The 17501-nt window shown below is 46.5% G+C and overlaps 1 protein-coding gene across 1 annotated transcript; it reads right to left on the bottom strand.

The window, feature by feature from the left end:
• Window positions 1-531: 531 nt before the first annotated feature.
• LOC310943169 (lactase/phlorizin hydrolase-like) lies at window positions 532-16699 on the bottom strand (the record flags this gene model as incomplete). Its single annotated transcript, XM_083908695.1, has 17 exons — window positions 532-725; window positions 1157-1399; window positions 1498-1721; window positions 1799-1930; window positions 2029-2135; window positions 2211-2413; window positions 8285-8483; window positions 8568-8858; window positions 8953-9221; window positions 9324-10877; window positions 11043-11691; window positions 11782-12454; window positions 14296-14380; window positions 15012-15105; window positions 15197-15274; window positions 15490-15563; window positions 16087-16699. The coding sequence occupies 17 exons, from the start codon at window positions 16697-16699 to the stop codon at window positions 532-534; spliced, it is 5682 nt and encodes a 1893-aa protein (XP_083764821.1).
• Between the last annotated feature and the right edge of the window lie 802 nt (window positions 16700-17501).

The following is a 17501-nucleotide window of genomic DNA, read 5'->3' as shown; positions in this document are numbered from 1 at the left end:
TCAAATAACGGTCGGTCATGATTTACTTAAAGATCTCTTAAGTTTAAGGCAAATCACAAAAATCCCTAAATTATAAGGCCTAGAGGAAAATGATAGATAATAACTTATGTTGTTGACTGTCTTTTGGTTTCCATGTTATTGTGCTGAGAAAGAAACCCTTCCATACTGCAAAAGCATTTTTTAAACCACCATTTACTGGTGGGGAAAATTAAAAGATGTGTTTAGCTGATGCTGAAACCAGGTTCTCTTAAAATGATTTATTATTTTACAGATATTATGTGCAATACGTGAATAAAGGAAGAAAAGTTTCTATCAACAACTTCTTGGGGTCAGCTTAGTGAAATATTACATCATGAAGATCGTGTGAAAACAGTAAATGTATAATCATGAACAGTAACATAATGGACATGTTGGATAAAAGACATTTGTTTTATGGTTTTCAAAGCACAACTTTGATACATTTGATAACTCGGTAAAAAGCCGCTTCCAAATCTTCTGCACGATTACCCTTAAAACTTATATACCCGTCTTTCATCCGATCAGGTGTTTCTTTGATTGCTTTTTCACCATAAACATACCAATCAAGGAACTGATAGCCACAAACACTGAAACGACCAGTAGAGCAAAGGTCGTGTTAAGTCCAATCTCGGCGTCGCTGGTCGTAAGAGTCATTCCCAGGAATTTCACCGTGTTGTCAGTGATCGGTGCAATCGTCTCCGTAGACACTGATGCACTCGTCTCCGTAGACTCTGATGCACTCGTCTCCGTAGACACTGATGCACTCGTCTCCGTAGACTCTGATGCACTCGTCTCCGTAGACTCTGATGCACTCGTCTCCGTAGACTCAGATGCAATCGTCTCCGTAGACTCTGATGCACTCGTTCCTGTGGGTACCGGTGCACTTGTTCCTGCAGACACCAAGAATATCACAATTACTTAAAAATAAATCTAAACCCCATTTCTTCTCCACATTTTTAATGATAACAGGGACGAGTTCTACGTTTCGGTTTACTACATCTTTGCTGCTCACATTTTTCCAGCACCTCTGATAAATAAATAATTATTTCCTGATGAAGTTATCAATACGACTTCGCGGATAACGGAGAAGAAAGCAGTATATGGTGAACAGTCACATACTGTAGGTAATTTATATCACCTTTACCTTCAGGCACAGGGTTCATACACTCGTGGGGTCCTGAGGTGGGGTCAGGGTATCCGTTGCATTTGATGATGGTGGAGTAGAGTTTCACTGAGGACTTGGCCACTCGGGGAAGTTTAGGGTCCGACCGGTTGACGTAGAAAAGGCCAAATCTGTCTTCGTAGCCAGTCGCCCATTCCAGGTTGTCCATCAGCGACCACGCTGTGTAACCGCGGATATCCACACCATCGAGCAAGTAGGCTGTAAGCAAAGGTGAAAATGAACACCTGTTTATTTGAAAAAATTTAATCAAATTGTTGGTAAATGTTTCCCTCTGCATGGAAGTTGTAGTATGATACCTTTTAGCACCTGGTTGATATATTTTTCATGGTAATGGCTCCTGTGGACGTCGTTCAGGTCAACAGGGCCTCGCTCCGAGACGCCATTCTCGGTGATGATAATAGGTGGATCTCCATACTCCTGCTTTATAAAGTTTAAAATCTTGCGGAATCCAAACGGTGAGACCTTCAGCCAACCTGAGCCCGTGTCCAGCCATGTACGATCAGCAATTGTCCCTGCACCGCTGTGAAGATCAAAATCAGTTCATGCTGTAGTATATATGGCACACAATAAGCAGAACAATCATTTCAACTTGCTTACCGATCTCCGTCATAGTGCTGGAGATTTTTGTAATCCACGGGGAAGGCTAGAACCGTGGTGTAATGGTTGAACGCAAAATAATCATGGGTGCCCTTAATTCTCTTTATCTCTTCAGGAGAAAACTCAGGCAGCCTAGAGAAAACAGAGTGAAATAGTTACGTAACATGCAAAGGATCACTGTCCATATGCAGTATATCACATCACGGTTTCACAATTGTATTTGTTAATACCGAGATTTTGCCAGACCAGCAGCTAAACTTCGCTCCCGGATGATTGTCTTCATCGTGTGGCTGTAGTCTCCATTGAATATGGGATGGGCAAACCAGCCGATATAGAACTGCACAAAGAGAGACGGATAAAATATAAATAAATATATAAATATAAAGTCAAATGTAGTCAAGTAAAACGTCACCTGCACGACACGTCTCGCAGCATCCACGTCCTCCTGCTTGTAGGGGTTTCTGGGCTCTGACCAGTCAGAGTTGATCGTGATCGAGATAATTCCCTTCTGCGTGGCTCGGTACTTGTCGTTGTAGAGGTGCCAGGCCTCGGCGTGGGCTTTGATCAGGTTGTGGCCCACGTTATAGGGAGCGGTTCCTGGTCGGAAACTGATCCCTGTACACACACAGAGTAAAAGCCGCATTTGCAGTTCTCTTTCAGACCTCCCTCGGTATCTCACTATGGGAAACGCCCTCTGGCGTGACCGATCATGGAAGCTCCAATGACACCACGTCTGTCATATGACAGACCAATCATCTCGAGATGCACGGGCCAGCTCGCCCCCCTTATAAGCGCACCTGTGTGCTGTACCCGCCATTCTCGCTTTCTTCCACGTGAAGATCACCGAGCTCCTCAGCTTTCCTGTTTTCGGAATATTCATTTAACTGCTCTTCAGACGCGCCGTAAAGGTAGTCACCGAGCGTGAATATTTTATATTCAGGATTGCTCATCGTTTTTTATTATCGCTGTTTTCGTTGCGAAAGCCGTGTGTATTACTGCAACGTTAGCCGTCAGGGTTTAACTTGTGGTGTTTCTGCAACTGACCGTCGAGGTTAGTCATCATGACTACCGCTTCCTCTAAGGGGACAACAGCTAGCGGCAAGGTGAAGGACGTCGAGTCCCGCCAGTGCCCGGCCTCTTGCGGTTTTACAATTTCAGGGAGAGATCCACATCCTCTCTGTATTGCTTGCATGGGAGTCCAGCATGCGCAAGCATCACTCGCGGACTCCGAATGCTGCCAGCACTGCAGCGACATGCCAGCAAGGATCCTACAGCGGCGCCTCAGAGTTTCAGCCGCTTCTAAAGCCGACCCCTGTCTCTCCGATACTGCGGTTAAGCTGAAGCCGGCTAAAGCTAGCGCAAGCTGGGATAACCTCCCGGTGGAGGACTTCCCACCGCTGTTCGACCAGCTCCTCGACTCGGAAGACGAGTACGGAGGAGAGTGTGTGGAGGAGGATGATAATCTGGACCTTCTTAACGAAGAGAACGAGGATGATGACGAGGACGCCATCCTCCCTCCAGCCCAGACATCCCGCCCCGCCAGCTCCGTCAGCGGGGAAATCCAACACACCCCTGCGCCTTCGGAGATCGACCTGCATGAGGTGTGTAAGCGGGCAGCATCCCGGCTGGGTATCGACTGGCCCGCGTCACCGGATGACAAGGGTGAGGAAAGGGACCTTTATGACGGGAAAATTCTGCCTTCTCGCCGTACACCGACGAATCAGGTCATGCCTGCCGTTCCAGCATGCATGAGGGAGATGAAGCGGTTTTGGGATAAACCTTTCCGCCACAGAGTTCCCGTTAAGGGTTACTCTGGCCTGGAGGTCGTTAACAACGAGGAGTGGGGTCTTGGGGACCCCCCAGCAGTGGAGCAGGCGGTGGCATCCCACCTCCACCCTAACCATCGCTCCGCGCTCTCCGCGGCGGGCCCCGCCCTCCCGGGCAAGACGGAGCGCTACGCCGCCTCCATGTACCAGAAAGTGTACAAGTCAGCAGCCCAGTCAGTGAAAAACTTAAACGTTGTCACTCTGCTGATGGCCTATCAGGCTGAGCTTTTTCAGGAGATGGGTCTCCTCCTGGACAAGGGCTCACCAAGCCCGAAGATTTGGGAGGAGATATGTGTCGTGACAGATCTCACTCTCCGGGTTTCCAGAGGTGCTGTCCAAGGCAGCGGCCGCGTCATGGGGCTTGCGGTGGCAGGAGAGAGAGCACTTTGGCTAAACCTCTCCAGCCTGCCGGATCAGGACAAACAGGTTATTATTGACGCTCCTTTCGACCCGTCCAGGGCTAAGGGCTTGTTTGGTGAGGCTGTTACGGCCATGCAACAAACCAGTGACCTAAGGAAGAAGCAGGGAGAAGCCTTCGATCTCTGCCTTCCACGCAAGGTCACTCCTCGCCCCGCACCGCCACCACGTCAGGGGTTTGCGGCTGCGGCGAGAGGACGCAGCAGCGGTTATAAGGAGCCCCAGCCGCGGTCATCTGAGCAGCCGGCGTCTCACCAACGCGGAGCTCAGCCCCAGAAACGCTGGCCCAGAAAGTCCTTTGCCGCTGTAGCTGCTGCTCCAGGCGCAGGGCCGAACCGCCCGTCCCACCCCCCGGACGTAAAGAAAAAGCGGTCGGCATAGGTGCTGTGGTGCGCGGGGACAGAAGCTCAGCAGTCAGCACTCATGGAGATCTCTGCTCTGAGCCCCCACGGAACAGATCGGTTGTTACCCTCTCCTCCCAAGAAACGGAGGACTGTTATGCTGGACCAATGTTCCGGTCAGCGCTGTGTAACGGCACCGTTTTGCCGTCCCGTTCACAGTCGAGACAGAAAAATCGCACTCGTTCCCCCAGTGCAGAGTTTGTATACCCCCCCTCAACACCCCTCGGGGAGAGTTCAGAGGGAAGTGGGAAAACGTGTAATGTTCACACAAAGCACTTCACATGGTTTTTTAATAAACACGCTGTTGCAACCAGGCTCATTCATAAAGCCGAGGGCAAAGCGAACACAAAACAAAAAAGAAAACCAAGAGGTGCAGGACAGTCTGTCGCCGACAGAGGGCGCAGCTGGTCCACTGTTAAGCTTCAGGCCCCCTGGTCCTCTCGCTGTCAACGCGGAAGTATGGCGCGCATGCGCAGTCAACCCCTGGGTGTTTACAACCGTTGTCAAGGGTTACAGGCTGCAATTTGCAATGAAGCCGCCTCGCTTCAACGGGGTGCTACCGACAGAAGCTACGGGGGAAGCCGCGGAGGCTTTAGAGAGAGAAATATCTTCTCTATTAAGCCGAGGGGCGATTCGAACAGTACCGGAGGGGGAGAGAAATCAGGGTTTTTATTCCCGTTATTTCCTCATCCCAAAGAAAGGAGGTTCATTACGTCCGATCCTAGATCTGCGTTGCCTCAATTTACACCTCCGGAAATACAAATTCAAAATGCTCACACACAATGTTCTGTTCCGATCCATCCGACCAGGCGACTGGTTCACTTCTGTGGATCTGCAGGACGCTTATTTTCATATAAGCATATATCCAGCACACAGGAAATATCTCAGGTTTGCTTTCAAAGGCGCAGCCTACGAGTATCAGACCCTGCCTTTCGGGCTCTCATTAGCCCCGAGGGTCTTCAGCAAATGTGTGGAAGCAGCCCTGAACCCGATGCGAGCGTCGGGCCTCAGAGTGTTTGCATATCTGGACGATTTTCTCCTTTGTGCTCCCAGCAGGGAGGAGGCGAAGAGAGATACGCAGAGACTGATAGCCAGGCTGCACAGCTTAGGCTTCAGTATAAACCACGCAAAGAGTGTTTTGTCTCCCACTCAGAATATCGAGTATTTGGGTCTCGAAATAAACTCTGTTTCGTTTCGGGTCTTTCTGTCTCGGGTTCGGGCGGAGAATTTTCGCCGTCACCTGGCTCTATTTCAACGGGGAAATTCAGTGTCTTTACGGGACTGTCTCCGGCTGTCAGGGCTGATGGCGTCGTCAATTTCTGTGGTTCCGCACGGGCTGCTGAAAATGAGGGATTTCCAGCGCTGGTTATCCTCCCTACATCTGGACGCACGACGTCACCTCAGACGTATGGTGAGGGTTTCCCCGGAATGCCTCCTGGCTCTCCGTTACTGGAGAGACCCAGGGATATTCACTACCGGCGTCCCACTGGGAGCCGTGGTGATGAGGAAGACAGTTACAACGGATGCCTCGTTAACGGGGTGGGGAGCGGTTTTCGAGGGCAGGTCAGTGAACGGGACCTGGCCCCCGACGCTTCACCAGGCGCATATAAACTACCTGGAGCTGTTGGCTGTTTTCCTGGCGCTCAAACATTTTCTGCCTCTCCTAGGAAGGTGTCATGTGTTGATCAGAGCAGACAACACGACAGCCGTGGCTTACATAAACAGGCAGGGAGGCACGCGCTCTGTGAGGTTACACAGGCTGGCTCAGAGTCTGATATTATGGAGCAGCGAGCACCTGCTATCGTTACGCGCGGCGCATGTGCCGGGTGTACTGAACAGCGGGGCGGATTTACTCTCCAGGGGGAATCCCCTGTACGGAGAGTAGAGACTGAACCCCGAGGTGCTTCACCGGGTGTGGGAGAGGTTCGGCCGAGCGTCCGTAGATCTCTTCGCATCGCACGAAAACGCACAGTGCCCTCTGTTCTTCTCGTTAAGAGACCGGAACGCACCGCTGGGTGCGGACGCACTGGCGCATCCGTGGCCAAACGGGCTGCTTTACGCGTTTCCCCCGCTCGGCCTCATCACTCCGATTCTGATCAGAGTGAGGGAACAGCAGCTATCACTAATCCTGATAGCTCCTTACTGGCCCAGCAGAGCGTGGATGGCGGACCTGATGCAGCTTGTCCACGGTCAGCCATGGCCGCTGCCGTTACGCGCGGACCTGGTGTCACAAGCGCGCGGGCAGATTTTTCATCCACATCCCGAAAGGCTGGCTCTCTGGGCTTGGCACGTGAGAGGGTGAATTTACACGAGTCTGGTCTCCCTTGTAGGGTGATTGAGACTATTCAATGCGCGAGGGCGCCATCCACGCGATCATTATATGATAATAAATGGAGCGTGTTTGAGCGGTGGTGTGAGGCTAAGGATATTATTCCGTTTCAGTGCTCTGTCCCGGATGTGTTATGCTTCTTGCAGGACTTAATCGACGGTGATAAAGCTTTTTCCACCATTAAGGTCTATTTGGCCGCTGTTTCAGCTTGTCATGTGGGTTTTGGAGGTGCGCCTATCGGGCAGCATCCTCTAATTAGGAGGTTTATGAAAGGTGCGCGTCGACTGCGGCCCGTGAATAAACCTCTGGTCCCGTCATGGGATTTACCCACGGTTCTGGAGGCGCTCTCAGGGTTCCCATTCGAGCCGTTACAATTTGCTGATTTAAAGGTACTTTCCCTTAAGACTATCCTGCTGCTGGCTTTGACCTCAGCTAGACGGATAAGTGAATTACATGCTTTGTCTGTGCACACCTCATGTCTGCAGTTCTCCGCGGATTATAGGAGGGTGATGCTGCATCCTAACCCGGCGTTTGTGCCTAAGGTTAGGGATTCTGCCTACAGCTGTTCCACACTTGAGCTGCTCGCTTTTCACCCACCGCCGTTTACAGGAGGAGATGAAGAGCGGCTCAATGCACTTTGTCCTGTGAGAGCTTTACGCATCTATGTGGACAGGACCAAGGAATTTAGGAAGAGCGACCAGCTTTTCGTGTCCTGGGCTCCTTCTCACAGGGGTAGGGCCCTGACGCGCCAGCGCCTGTCACACTGGGTTGTGGAGGCTATAATCTTGGCGTACGAGAGTCGTGGGTTGCAGCCCCCTGAGAGGCTTCGAGCCCACTCCACCAGAGGTATGGCCACCTCCTGGGCCCTGTTCAGGGGCGTATCAGTGAGGGATATTTGTGCCGCTGCCAGCTGGGCATCCCCACACACGTTCATTCGGTTTTACAGGCTGGATGTGACCAAGACTTCTCTGGCTCATTCAGTCCTGAGTGTGGGTTCGGGTTAATTGCGTGCTAGCCCCTGGGAGGGTTTAGGGTGTCGACCCACTGTGGGTCGCGGCTTTGTGGGCTTCGGAGCATGCAAATCCGGGAGTGGGCTATATCTCCCATAGTGAGATACCGAGGGAGGTTTGAAAGAGAACGTTGGGTTACTCACGTAACCCCGGTTCTCTGATAACCGAGTGAGGTATCTCACAACACTGCCCTACTTGCATAGGTGGGGTGGAAGAAATACGCTTGAGAATGGCGGGTACAGCACACAGGTGCGCTTATAAGGGGGGCGAGCTGGCCCGTGCATCTCGAGATGATTGGTCTGTCATATGACAGACGTGGTGTCATTGGAGCTTCCATGATCGGTCACGCCAGAGGGCGTTTCCCATAGTGAGATACCTCACTCGGTTATCAGAGAACCGGGGTTACGTGAGTAACCCAACGGTTTGTTTAGCTTAATTGTCTAACACACAATTTTAGTGTAAGAAAAAAAAAAAAAAACGGAGATCATAACATAATATCATACCTGGGGCAGCTGCTCCATAGCCGTGGCCTACATTGGCTATATTGTATGGCTCGTTAATAGTTATCCAAAATTTTACTTTATGACCGAGTCTGCCAAAGATGACGTCAGCATAGTCTCTGAATTTGGCAATAATGGTGTCATTCTCCCAGCCACCAATATCCTGCAGAACTTGTGGAAGGTCCCAGTGGTAGAGAGTGACCTGATAACACAAGAAAAGCAGACGGTTTTGGATTTCTGCTTTCTGATTCTGGCGCAAATGTGTTTTTGACAGAAATCTGCATACGTGAGGTTGGATGTTTTCAGCGAGTAGTGCATCCACCAATCTGTGGTAATAGTTGAGGCCAGGCTCATTGATGTGCTTGGTGGTGCCATCGGGAAGCACCCTGGACCAGGATATGGAGAAACGATAGTGGGTCACTTTAAGTTGCTTCAACATGGCAACGTCCTCGTCTACTTTGTGATAGCTGTCACATGCTATGTCCCCGTCATCGTCGTTGAACACTCTGAGAGGAGTGTGAGCGAACTTGTCCCAGATGCTGAGACCTTTCCCGTCTTCTCTCCATCCCCCTTCAATCTGTAAAGAGAACATTTGTGCAGACACACACAGAGTGAGGCATGCGAGTGCACCTCCATGATCGAGTTTTAACAACGGGACGGTGTCTAATTACCTGGTATGAGGCTGTTGCAGTACTCCAAATGAAATCCTTACGGAAATTACCATAAAGCATTTTTTCATCATCTGGTGTGGGGAAACCATTGTCCCTCATGACTTGGTAGTAGTAATGGGCTGAGAACTTGGGAGTCCTTGGTCGGTTTGGGTTGGTGAAGTCCACGTGGTGCAACCCAAATCCAACTGTGTACCCATGAAGCCACTCAAAGGAATCCATGAGGGATGTAGCCACGTAGCCTTTCACCTTCACACCATCAAGGTCATGGGCTGTTTACAAAATATGCACAAATGAATGACCCTAAATACCACCAACAGTCATCATAACAATCATCAGTTATAAATTTAAGAAGCAATTTCATGTCCATTCACCTTTGAGAGCCTCATCAATGTAGGTCTTGAAATAAAACACTCTAACAGAATCATCCCAAGTGGTTTTTGAATCTGTAGCTACTCCATTCTCAGTAATATAAATGTCTGGCCCTCCATACTCCTCTTTGATCCAGTTGAGGAGTCTTCTCAAGCCCCATGCGACAGCTCTCTGGTTACTGATGGCTGTGGTTGGTGAATCACTTTCCTCTGCTTCTGACACATCCTTGTCATATTCATAAGACTGTGGTGCAAGTCTGAGGGTAGCATGGCTCGAAATCTTTGTCGTGTAGTGGTTTATGCAGAACATGTCAGCAGTTCCTCTGATGAAACTCTTTTCTTCTTCAGTGAAGGAAGGAAGTTTTGTCCCGGGAAGGCCCTGGAGTTCACTTTTGTTCCCAACTTGCCACTTCATTGCATCAGGATAGTCACCGTTCTTGAAAATAGGGTGAGCAAACCAGCCAAGTTGGAACTGCAGAGCACGATCAGCAGCCTCCACCTCTCTGGGAACATTGACATCTTTAGGTTCAATCCAGTCAGCACTGAGAGCAATGGATACTAGACCACCTTGGGATTTGCGATACTTATCATCATATGTATGGTAGGCCTTAGCATGAGCTTTTATCAGGTTGTGTGCAACTCTGTATGGTGCAGTTGCTGGACTTTTAACATTTGGTGGGATCTGTCCAAGTCCATATCCTGACCATGCAATTGTGTAAGGCTGGTTGAAGGTCATCCAGAATTTCACTCTGTTCCCAAAAGTGGCAAAGCAGAAGTCACAGAAGTCATTAAAAATGTCAATCATGTCCGTGTTTTCCCAACCTTTGATGGTCTGCAGAGCTTGAGGGAGGTCCCAGTGATAGAGAGTCACCATGGGGGTGATGTTATATGCTAAGAGACCATCAATGAGTCTGTTGTAGTAGTCGACACCTTTCTGGTTCATGGATGTCCGCCGGCCATCAGGAAAGATCCTGGACCAGGACAAAGAGAATCTGTATGACTTCACCCTCAGAGCTCGCAGCATGTAGAGGTCTTCATCAAGTCTGTGGTAGCTGTCACAGGCTACATCACCAGTGGGTTTACCAGGAATACTGCCAGGTTTTTGAGTGAATGTATCCCAAACACTGGGCCCCTTCCCATCTGCATTCCAGCCACCTTCAATCTGGTAAGCTGATGATGATACTCCCCAACTGAAGCCATGAGGGAAGGTACCATAGTGGTAAAGTTTTCTCTGAAAATGACTTTGGCTGGAGAATTTCCTCCAGACATCTTTGGCTTGTGATGGTACTGTGGAAGGTGGCATAGGGGGAACTTTATGTGGTTGCATGTTGTTCACTTCTCTTACATGAACCAACTGTTTTTTGGAAGCGAAACCGTTCTTCTCAATAACCTCAGAGTAAAAATAGGCAGACTGCTTTGGAGTCCTGGGTCGGTCAGACAGGTCAAAGTTGACATGGTGAAGTCCAAACCGTTCACTGTAGCCTTGTGGGCCTTCAAAACCATCCATGAGTGACTGAACAGTAAAACGCTGCACATTTACTCCATCCAGATGTATAGCTGTTGAGATAATAAAGACAGAAAACTTAATTTTAAAAGAGAAGTCTTGATACAGTAGGTTTCTAAGTATGAATGAAATCATCAACAGACAAATAAATCATAATCACAGAGGACAAAATAAACACAATAACTGCAAATCCAGTCGTAAAACTATCATCAGCATACCTTTCAGGGCCTCATTGATGTAACTCCTCATGTAGTCTATTCTGCTCGTGTCATTGAGTGTGTCCCCTCTGTAATCTGTTGGCATCCCATTCCCAGTTATATGAACAGGCACTTTGGTAACATTCAGATATTCTTTGGAAATGTAGTTCAGGAGCCTTCGGAGTCCCCAGGGTGCAGAATATATCCAGTCAGAAGCTGTAGAGGACCATGATGGATCCACATGTGCCTGGAAGTCACCAACCCCCTGAGGACCAGGGGTGCAGCCACCATCACTGCTGTTGACCAGCCTGGAGGTGTAGTGGTTTAAACCTAAAAAGTCTGCTGTTCCGTGAATCCTCTTTTTCTCTTCAGGGGTGAAAACTGGAAGCCTTGCCGGCTCAGAGAGGGGACACGCTTTTCTTTTCTCTTCAATTTGGGCCTTCAGTGTTGCAGGATAATCTCCATCTACAAATATGGGATGTGCAAACCAGCCCAACATGAACTGCAGGTAACGATCTGCAGCTGCTATGTCTTCAGGTCTGGAGGGGTTTTTGGGCTCTGCCCAGTCAGAATTCAAAGCGATGCCCACTTTTCCTCCTTGTTTCTTCCTGTATTTGTCATTGTAGACATGCCAAGTCTCAGCATGGGACTTCAATATATTATGAGTGGCCTGCAAAGATGAACAAACTGTAAGTTAAATGTATAATAAAGATATATATATCAGCATAGATGCAGCTTCTGATCATGATTTAATGCTCACCTGATAGGATGCAACCACATAGTCCTTTATTCCAGGAGGATGCTCACCAGTGCCGTACCCAGCATGGCTCACCACCCAGGGGCTACTGAATGTGTTCCAGGTCTGGACCCTGTCTCCAAACCTGGAGAAGCAGAAGTCTGCATAGTCCTTGAAAGCTTCAACAACGGAGGTGTTGGTCCATCCACCCTGATCCTGCAGTGACTGAGGCAGATCCCAGTGGAAGAGAGTGACAACAGGCTGTATGCCAGAGTCAATGAGTGCATTGATCAACTTGTCATAGTAGAGAGCCCCTTTCTCTGATTGGCTGCTTCGGTGGCCTGAAGGGAAAATACGGGCCCAGGAGATGGAAAACTGGTAGGTGGTGACATGAAGACCTCGCAGGAGGTAGACATCATAATCCACCTTGTGGAAACTTTCACAGGCTAGATCAGCAGTCTGATTTGCAAAGGCCATGTCTTGGTGACCAAAGAGGTCCCAGATGGTTTCCCCCTTTCCACCTTCTGACCAGCCACCTTCAACCTTGAAGGATTCACTGGAGGTGGCCCACTGGAAGTCGGCAGGGAAGGATTCGTTCAGGAAACTATCTCTCTGTGTCGTAAGCTGGCCCTTGACCGTATCCCACACAGTCTGATAACTGTTCCTGGACTCTGTCATCCCTGTATAATCTGGAATGCTGTCAGTTTTGGAGACAAGATCACAAGGCAGCATAAATAAAAATGAAAACAGTAAATAGTTACATGTTTAACCCTTTAAGCCTGAAGCCTATTTTGTGGGTCTCTGCTCGAAAAGTGCACACTCATAATTAAATTAGTATATCTCTGCAACCACAAGGTCTATTTGAATACTTTGGTAAATGGAACACTTGTGGGATTTGCTAAGATTTGTAAATACCAGTGCATGTGTTACTGGTGAAGAGTAAATGAAGATGGCACAGAAACAAATGAAAAGAATTCAGATCTGAAAAAACAAACAATCATTTCAAAGTACAACATGTGAACATAATTTCTGCAAAGTTTGACATTGATCAAGTGAAGCAGAATAAAATTAGAGAGGTTTAAGTACAGAAAGTACAGGCAATGTCTCACTTGTCACATTTTAGAAACATCTGTGCCATTTGTATCATGTATTAAACTACTTTCCCCCCACTTTTTATCACTATTAGTGTTCAATAAAACACGTTTATTGCTTTGTATCAAAGTTCCTGCAGAAATGTTTAATATTTTCCATTCTAAAAAATAACCACCAGATGGCGCGATTGAGCTGTGCCTCTCTTTGTTGGCCTGTATCTCAGCGAGGGATGGGTCTGTATGAACGATATACATCTCATTTGCTTCCTTACAGTGAATAGAAGGTATAGAGTAGAATAATAGGTTATGGTATTTGATTGACAGCTCTATTAGCCAATGAGAAGCAGCAAGAACGCCTGGATGTGACGCGACTGGCTGGGTCATCGTTAGTAAGAGACGCCCGGCCGAAAAAAAAAAAAGAAAAAAGAGCACCCGGCCGGAATGTTTTCCGTGTAACACAGGTAGTCCGTCAAAACCAGGAAGCGTTTTGTTCACACTGAAAAATCTACTTTTCACAGATAAACGTCAAAGGTAAGAGCAATTTTACAGTTGTAGATCGGCGAACCCATTTCTGTTGTGTTTATTCTTTGGTTTTTATCTCCGTAATGCTCTCTGTTGTTTACAAACAGTGCGGATGCGCGCGCGCAGCTCGGTTGCAGCAGGCCGTTACTCAGCGTTTAACTAGCAGTGTTGTCGTGAAGTTAGCCGGCTCTCATGTACGAATTCAGACGGCTAAAAAAGGAGATGTTTACCTCGTACTACGCCAGCTTGTCGCCTAGGGATAAAGCAAGGTATGCTAGGAAATTAACCTACAGCTTGACGACCCAAGTGGCCCCGTCTGCAGTGGCCCGATATCTGACTCTGGATTCTTACGGATACGTTACTGAAAATCATGTCCAGGACATACTATTACATGAATACAATGTAATCAGGACCGGAGTACATTAGCTGCTAAGCTACGGTAGTTTGATTTAAACTTGAGTTTAATTACGCTGTTGCTCTCAAACATTGTATTTTTTTTGTTTTTTTTAACATTGTTATGCATAGTAATAATTACTTCATTCATGTTAGCTTATATGCTAGCTGATATGAAGTGAGCACTGCACATTATTGCTTCTTTTATCATTTGCTCGTTCCAGTCGCTCCTCCTAATGGCTTGCAACCAAAGGTTAGCCTTGAAAGGGGTGCAACTTGACAGTATCCGGTAAAACTTCAGACTTTTGACTTTTGTTTGTTGAAACGATTTGTGCAACCGACAGCACAACAAGACAGCGGAGTCTCTGCTTTCATGGAGTGTGTTTTGGAAAAAGCGGTTCTGTATGAAGTTTGATATGTAATGTGTCATTTAGTTGTTATTTGAGCTGTGTTTGTTACATTTAAAATGTAACTTGTTTATTAATTCTTTATGAAGAAACTCTCAGCATCCCCCAATTGGGTCTATTCTTACCTGAGTCCAGCATCCTGCATGTCCAGCGTACCCAGCACGTCCCTCATGTCACATCCCAAAACGTTCAGATTATTGTTCTTCAGGACTGAAAGATGTAAACAACAGTTACTTATAGTTACATTCCATACATTTACTTTACGTTAAATATGTTATTACTTGTATTTGTGTAGCATGAACTTCTATATGAATATAAAAGCAAGTCCTAAGGCTGTGCTCCACCGTGCACATGTTTCTCTTTGAACAAAAAACAACAACTTTACTGACTTGTAGCAAGAACAATTTAAACTAATCACTGCCATATGACAACACTCCCAAGAAAATAAACTTTTATGACTATTGCACTGTAAAAGTTTATGATACGGCGGTTTACAGCATGCCAGCCTTGGCAAGTTGAAGTTGTTATCTTGTTTTGTTATTGAAACACACTGGCTAAACAGTTTTGACCATTGTCTTGATGCGACTGTCTTTTATACGCTGTCTTTATGATTACAGATTTTCTACCTTAAGGCCAGCGCATGTGTCCATATTATTGTAAGGCGTGCACACAGCTGTAGAGTGGTATAATATATATATAAAAAAGTATTGTCACTAAGTTTGCTTGGCGAAATTGGCTAATCGGTAGTTAAATACTGTATTATATTCATTTTAAAGATAATAAGATAGTATGTGTATGTTATACACCTAAGATAAAGTAAAGTGAACTGTAATGACCTCACCTTGCAGGATATTGCCGAGGAGCTTGAAGTCATTGTAGGAGCAATCAGGAGCAGTCATCTTGTAGATGAGGATCGGCAGGTTCCCGCTGTACATCTACAACGCGACATCACATGCATGTGGTTGTCGTGCAAACGTGAAACGCAAAATGTGAATTTCAACACAACCGAGTAAATTTTTTGTGTACCTGTATTTTCCTCAGATCTTTTGTCAAGTCCGCAGAGGAGGCGCAGTGATATTCGGTGTGGACTGATAGGAAATTCATCTGTCGCAAAAGGGAGATAGTGAACAATATGTCGTCACACTCTGGATCCCGAATGAGAGGAACTGCTGGTGACACACGGTCTGTGACTTGTATTACCAAACGCATCTAATAACACATTTAATAGTAACTTGGGATACTTTTCTTTGATAAACTCCTCGGCCTAGAAATTAAAACTTTCAATTACATTGCTGAACTCATGTCGGAGAAAAACTTACTGTCGTTGCTGTATCTTTAATCTTAGGAATAATGTCCACATCTTGAGCTTTCAGACCAAGTGACAAACTTTCCCCTGTGAACAATGAGGGGAAAAAAGTGCTTTACGGCAATGTCATTTAAGAACAACATATGTGAACAAATACTGGATATCGCTAATATCAGTATTAGCCGATAAAGTCATTTCCAAGAAACTCTGAAAGGGAAATGGACCATTTTTAAAAAACAGCATACTACAATTGTCTCTATTCAGTGGGTCTGAATAGTGACAATTATTGTCTTATTGTATTTACTTTTACGAAACAGTGACACATTAGTTATACAACTAAAATATTAAGGCCATAATCGCTAATAATACATCGAAAAATTAATGAATAAAAAATGACTGAAAATGAATGGATAAATAAAAAAATAATAATCACAATAAAAAAATCAGCAGAAAATGATGGTCAGATGATAATTAAGTCAAATTAAAAATGAGGTCAATCGACATTAAAGTGTCTATCTATGTTGCACAATATTATTACACACTATCTTTAAATAATTATTACCAATAACATTAACTAAATAAGTAGTAAATCACTATTGTTTTTACTCACCTGCTTTATAAAACTGTTGATAGGCCCGGTAGATTTCCCTGTTGAGCTGGAGGATGTTTTGCAGAAGTTCGGGTGAATCTTTGGACTCTAACTCGTGCCAAACATCACCCAGGTCGCTCAGTGTGACCCACGAGTGTGCCAGAGTGCCGAACTCCCGGAAGGCAAACTCTGCGTACTGTTGAAACTTGTTTACCAGCTCCTGGCTCTCCCAGCCTCCGTACCTCGACCTCAGAGCCTCAGGCACAGTGGAGCCATGAAGAACAAGCAGAGGCCGAAGGCCCATGTGAAACAGCTGTTTCAGCAGGATCCGGTAACAGGTCACTACACTCTGCTGGGGCTGGTCAGGAAGACCTGTAGGTAACAGTTTAGCCCATGACAACAGCACTTTGAAGTGGGTCACCCCTCTGCTCTGGAGGTACCCAAAGTACTGTAGGGAGCCAGGAGGTATGGGATTACTGCAGTCAAAAAGGGCATCATTCGCTCCACCATCTGTGCTGAGCTGCTCAGTCAGAGGCCCAGCAAGAAGCATGAAGTCCTGTCCATTCTCCTTACTGCTCCAACACTCACACAGAAACAAGAGAAACAGACACAGCAGCCACAGCGGGCTCTTCATTGTGGCTCGGAAAAGGATGGACTGATATTATCCACTGATAGCCAAGCTATTTAACGCAATAGTGTTTTCCCCTCTTATTGCATTGCTCGACGATTAAGATCGATATCACGTGCAAGAGGTGCAAGTTGCCATGTTTTATTGCAGCTGCGTGATAATCGGAAAAGACTCTGGACTCACGCGTGTTCTCAATTCACATGCAGCTGCGATAGGATGGGGTGAGAGAAAACTCTTGCCAATGTCAAGTTCTATTCAACGAGAATATTTCTTTTTAAGACCACATCAAGTGCAATATATGACTGTTACTCTATTACTCTATTCATCATGCGTTCTTTATGTTAATTAAATCAGTGATAGTGAAAATTATTAACATATTTTTGAGGTGCTCTTTAAAACCACAATCATGGTGTTGACAATTCCTGGTGAGCCTGAAATGCAAATCTTCTTAACCACAGTTAAAAGTCACAGTGAAGCAGGAATAAATATGTATTTTTATCTTGGAAAACCGTGCACGTTTACACAGTCGTAAAGCCTTGTAGCTCCTGCTGATAACTGAAGGTCAGTAGAGTTTACATACGATGCATGACCTGCAGATGACACTTTCAACATACGATGAATTATAGGATTTATTTTTGCATTTAATTTGAACTTTTACGGTAGTTAATGAGATCAAAGAGTTGTGATAATTTGGCAGGTATGTATATTCAACTCCATGACTGAAATCTTGCGGGTCTTGTGTACAAATGCTTCTATAAATCAATGGTGAATGCACCTGACTCTTGTATAGTTGTGATGAATGCAGTGT

The sequence above is a fragment of the Microchirus variegatus genome (genome assembly GCF_963457635.1).
Source record: "Microchirus variegatus genome assembly, chromosome: 22".
In the NCBI taxonomy this organism is placed as follows: domain Eukaryota; kingdom Metazoa; phylum Chordata; class Actinopteri; order Pleuronectiformes; family Soleidae; genus Microchirus; species Microchirus variegatus.
The sequence above is the reverse complement of the archived record's forward strand: the minus strand, read 5'-3'. Positions and strand labels throughout refer to the sequence as shown.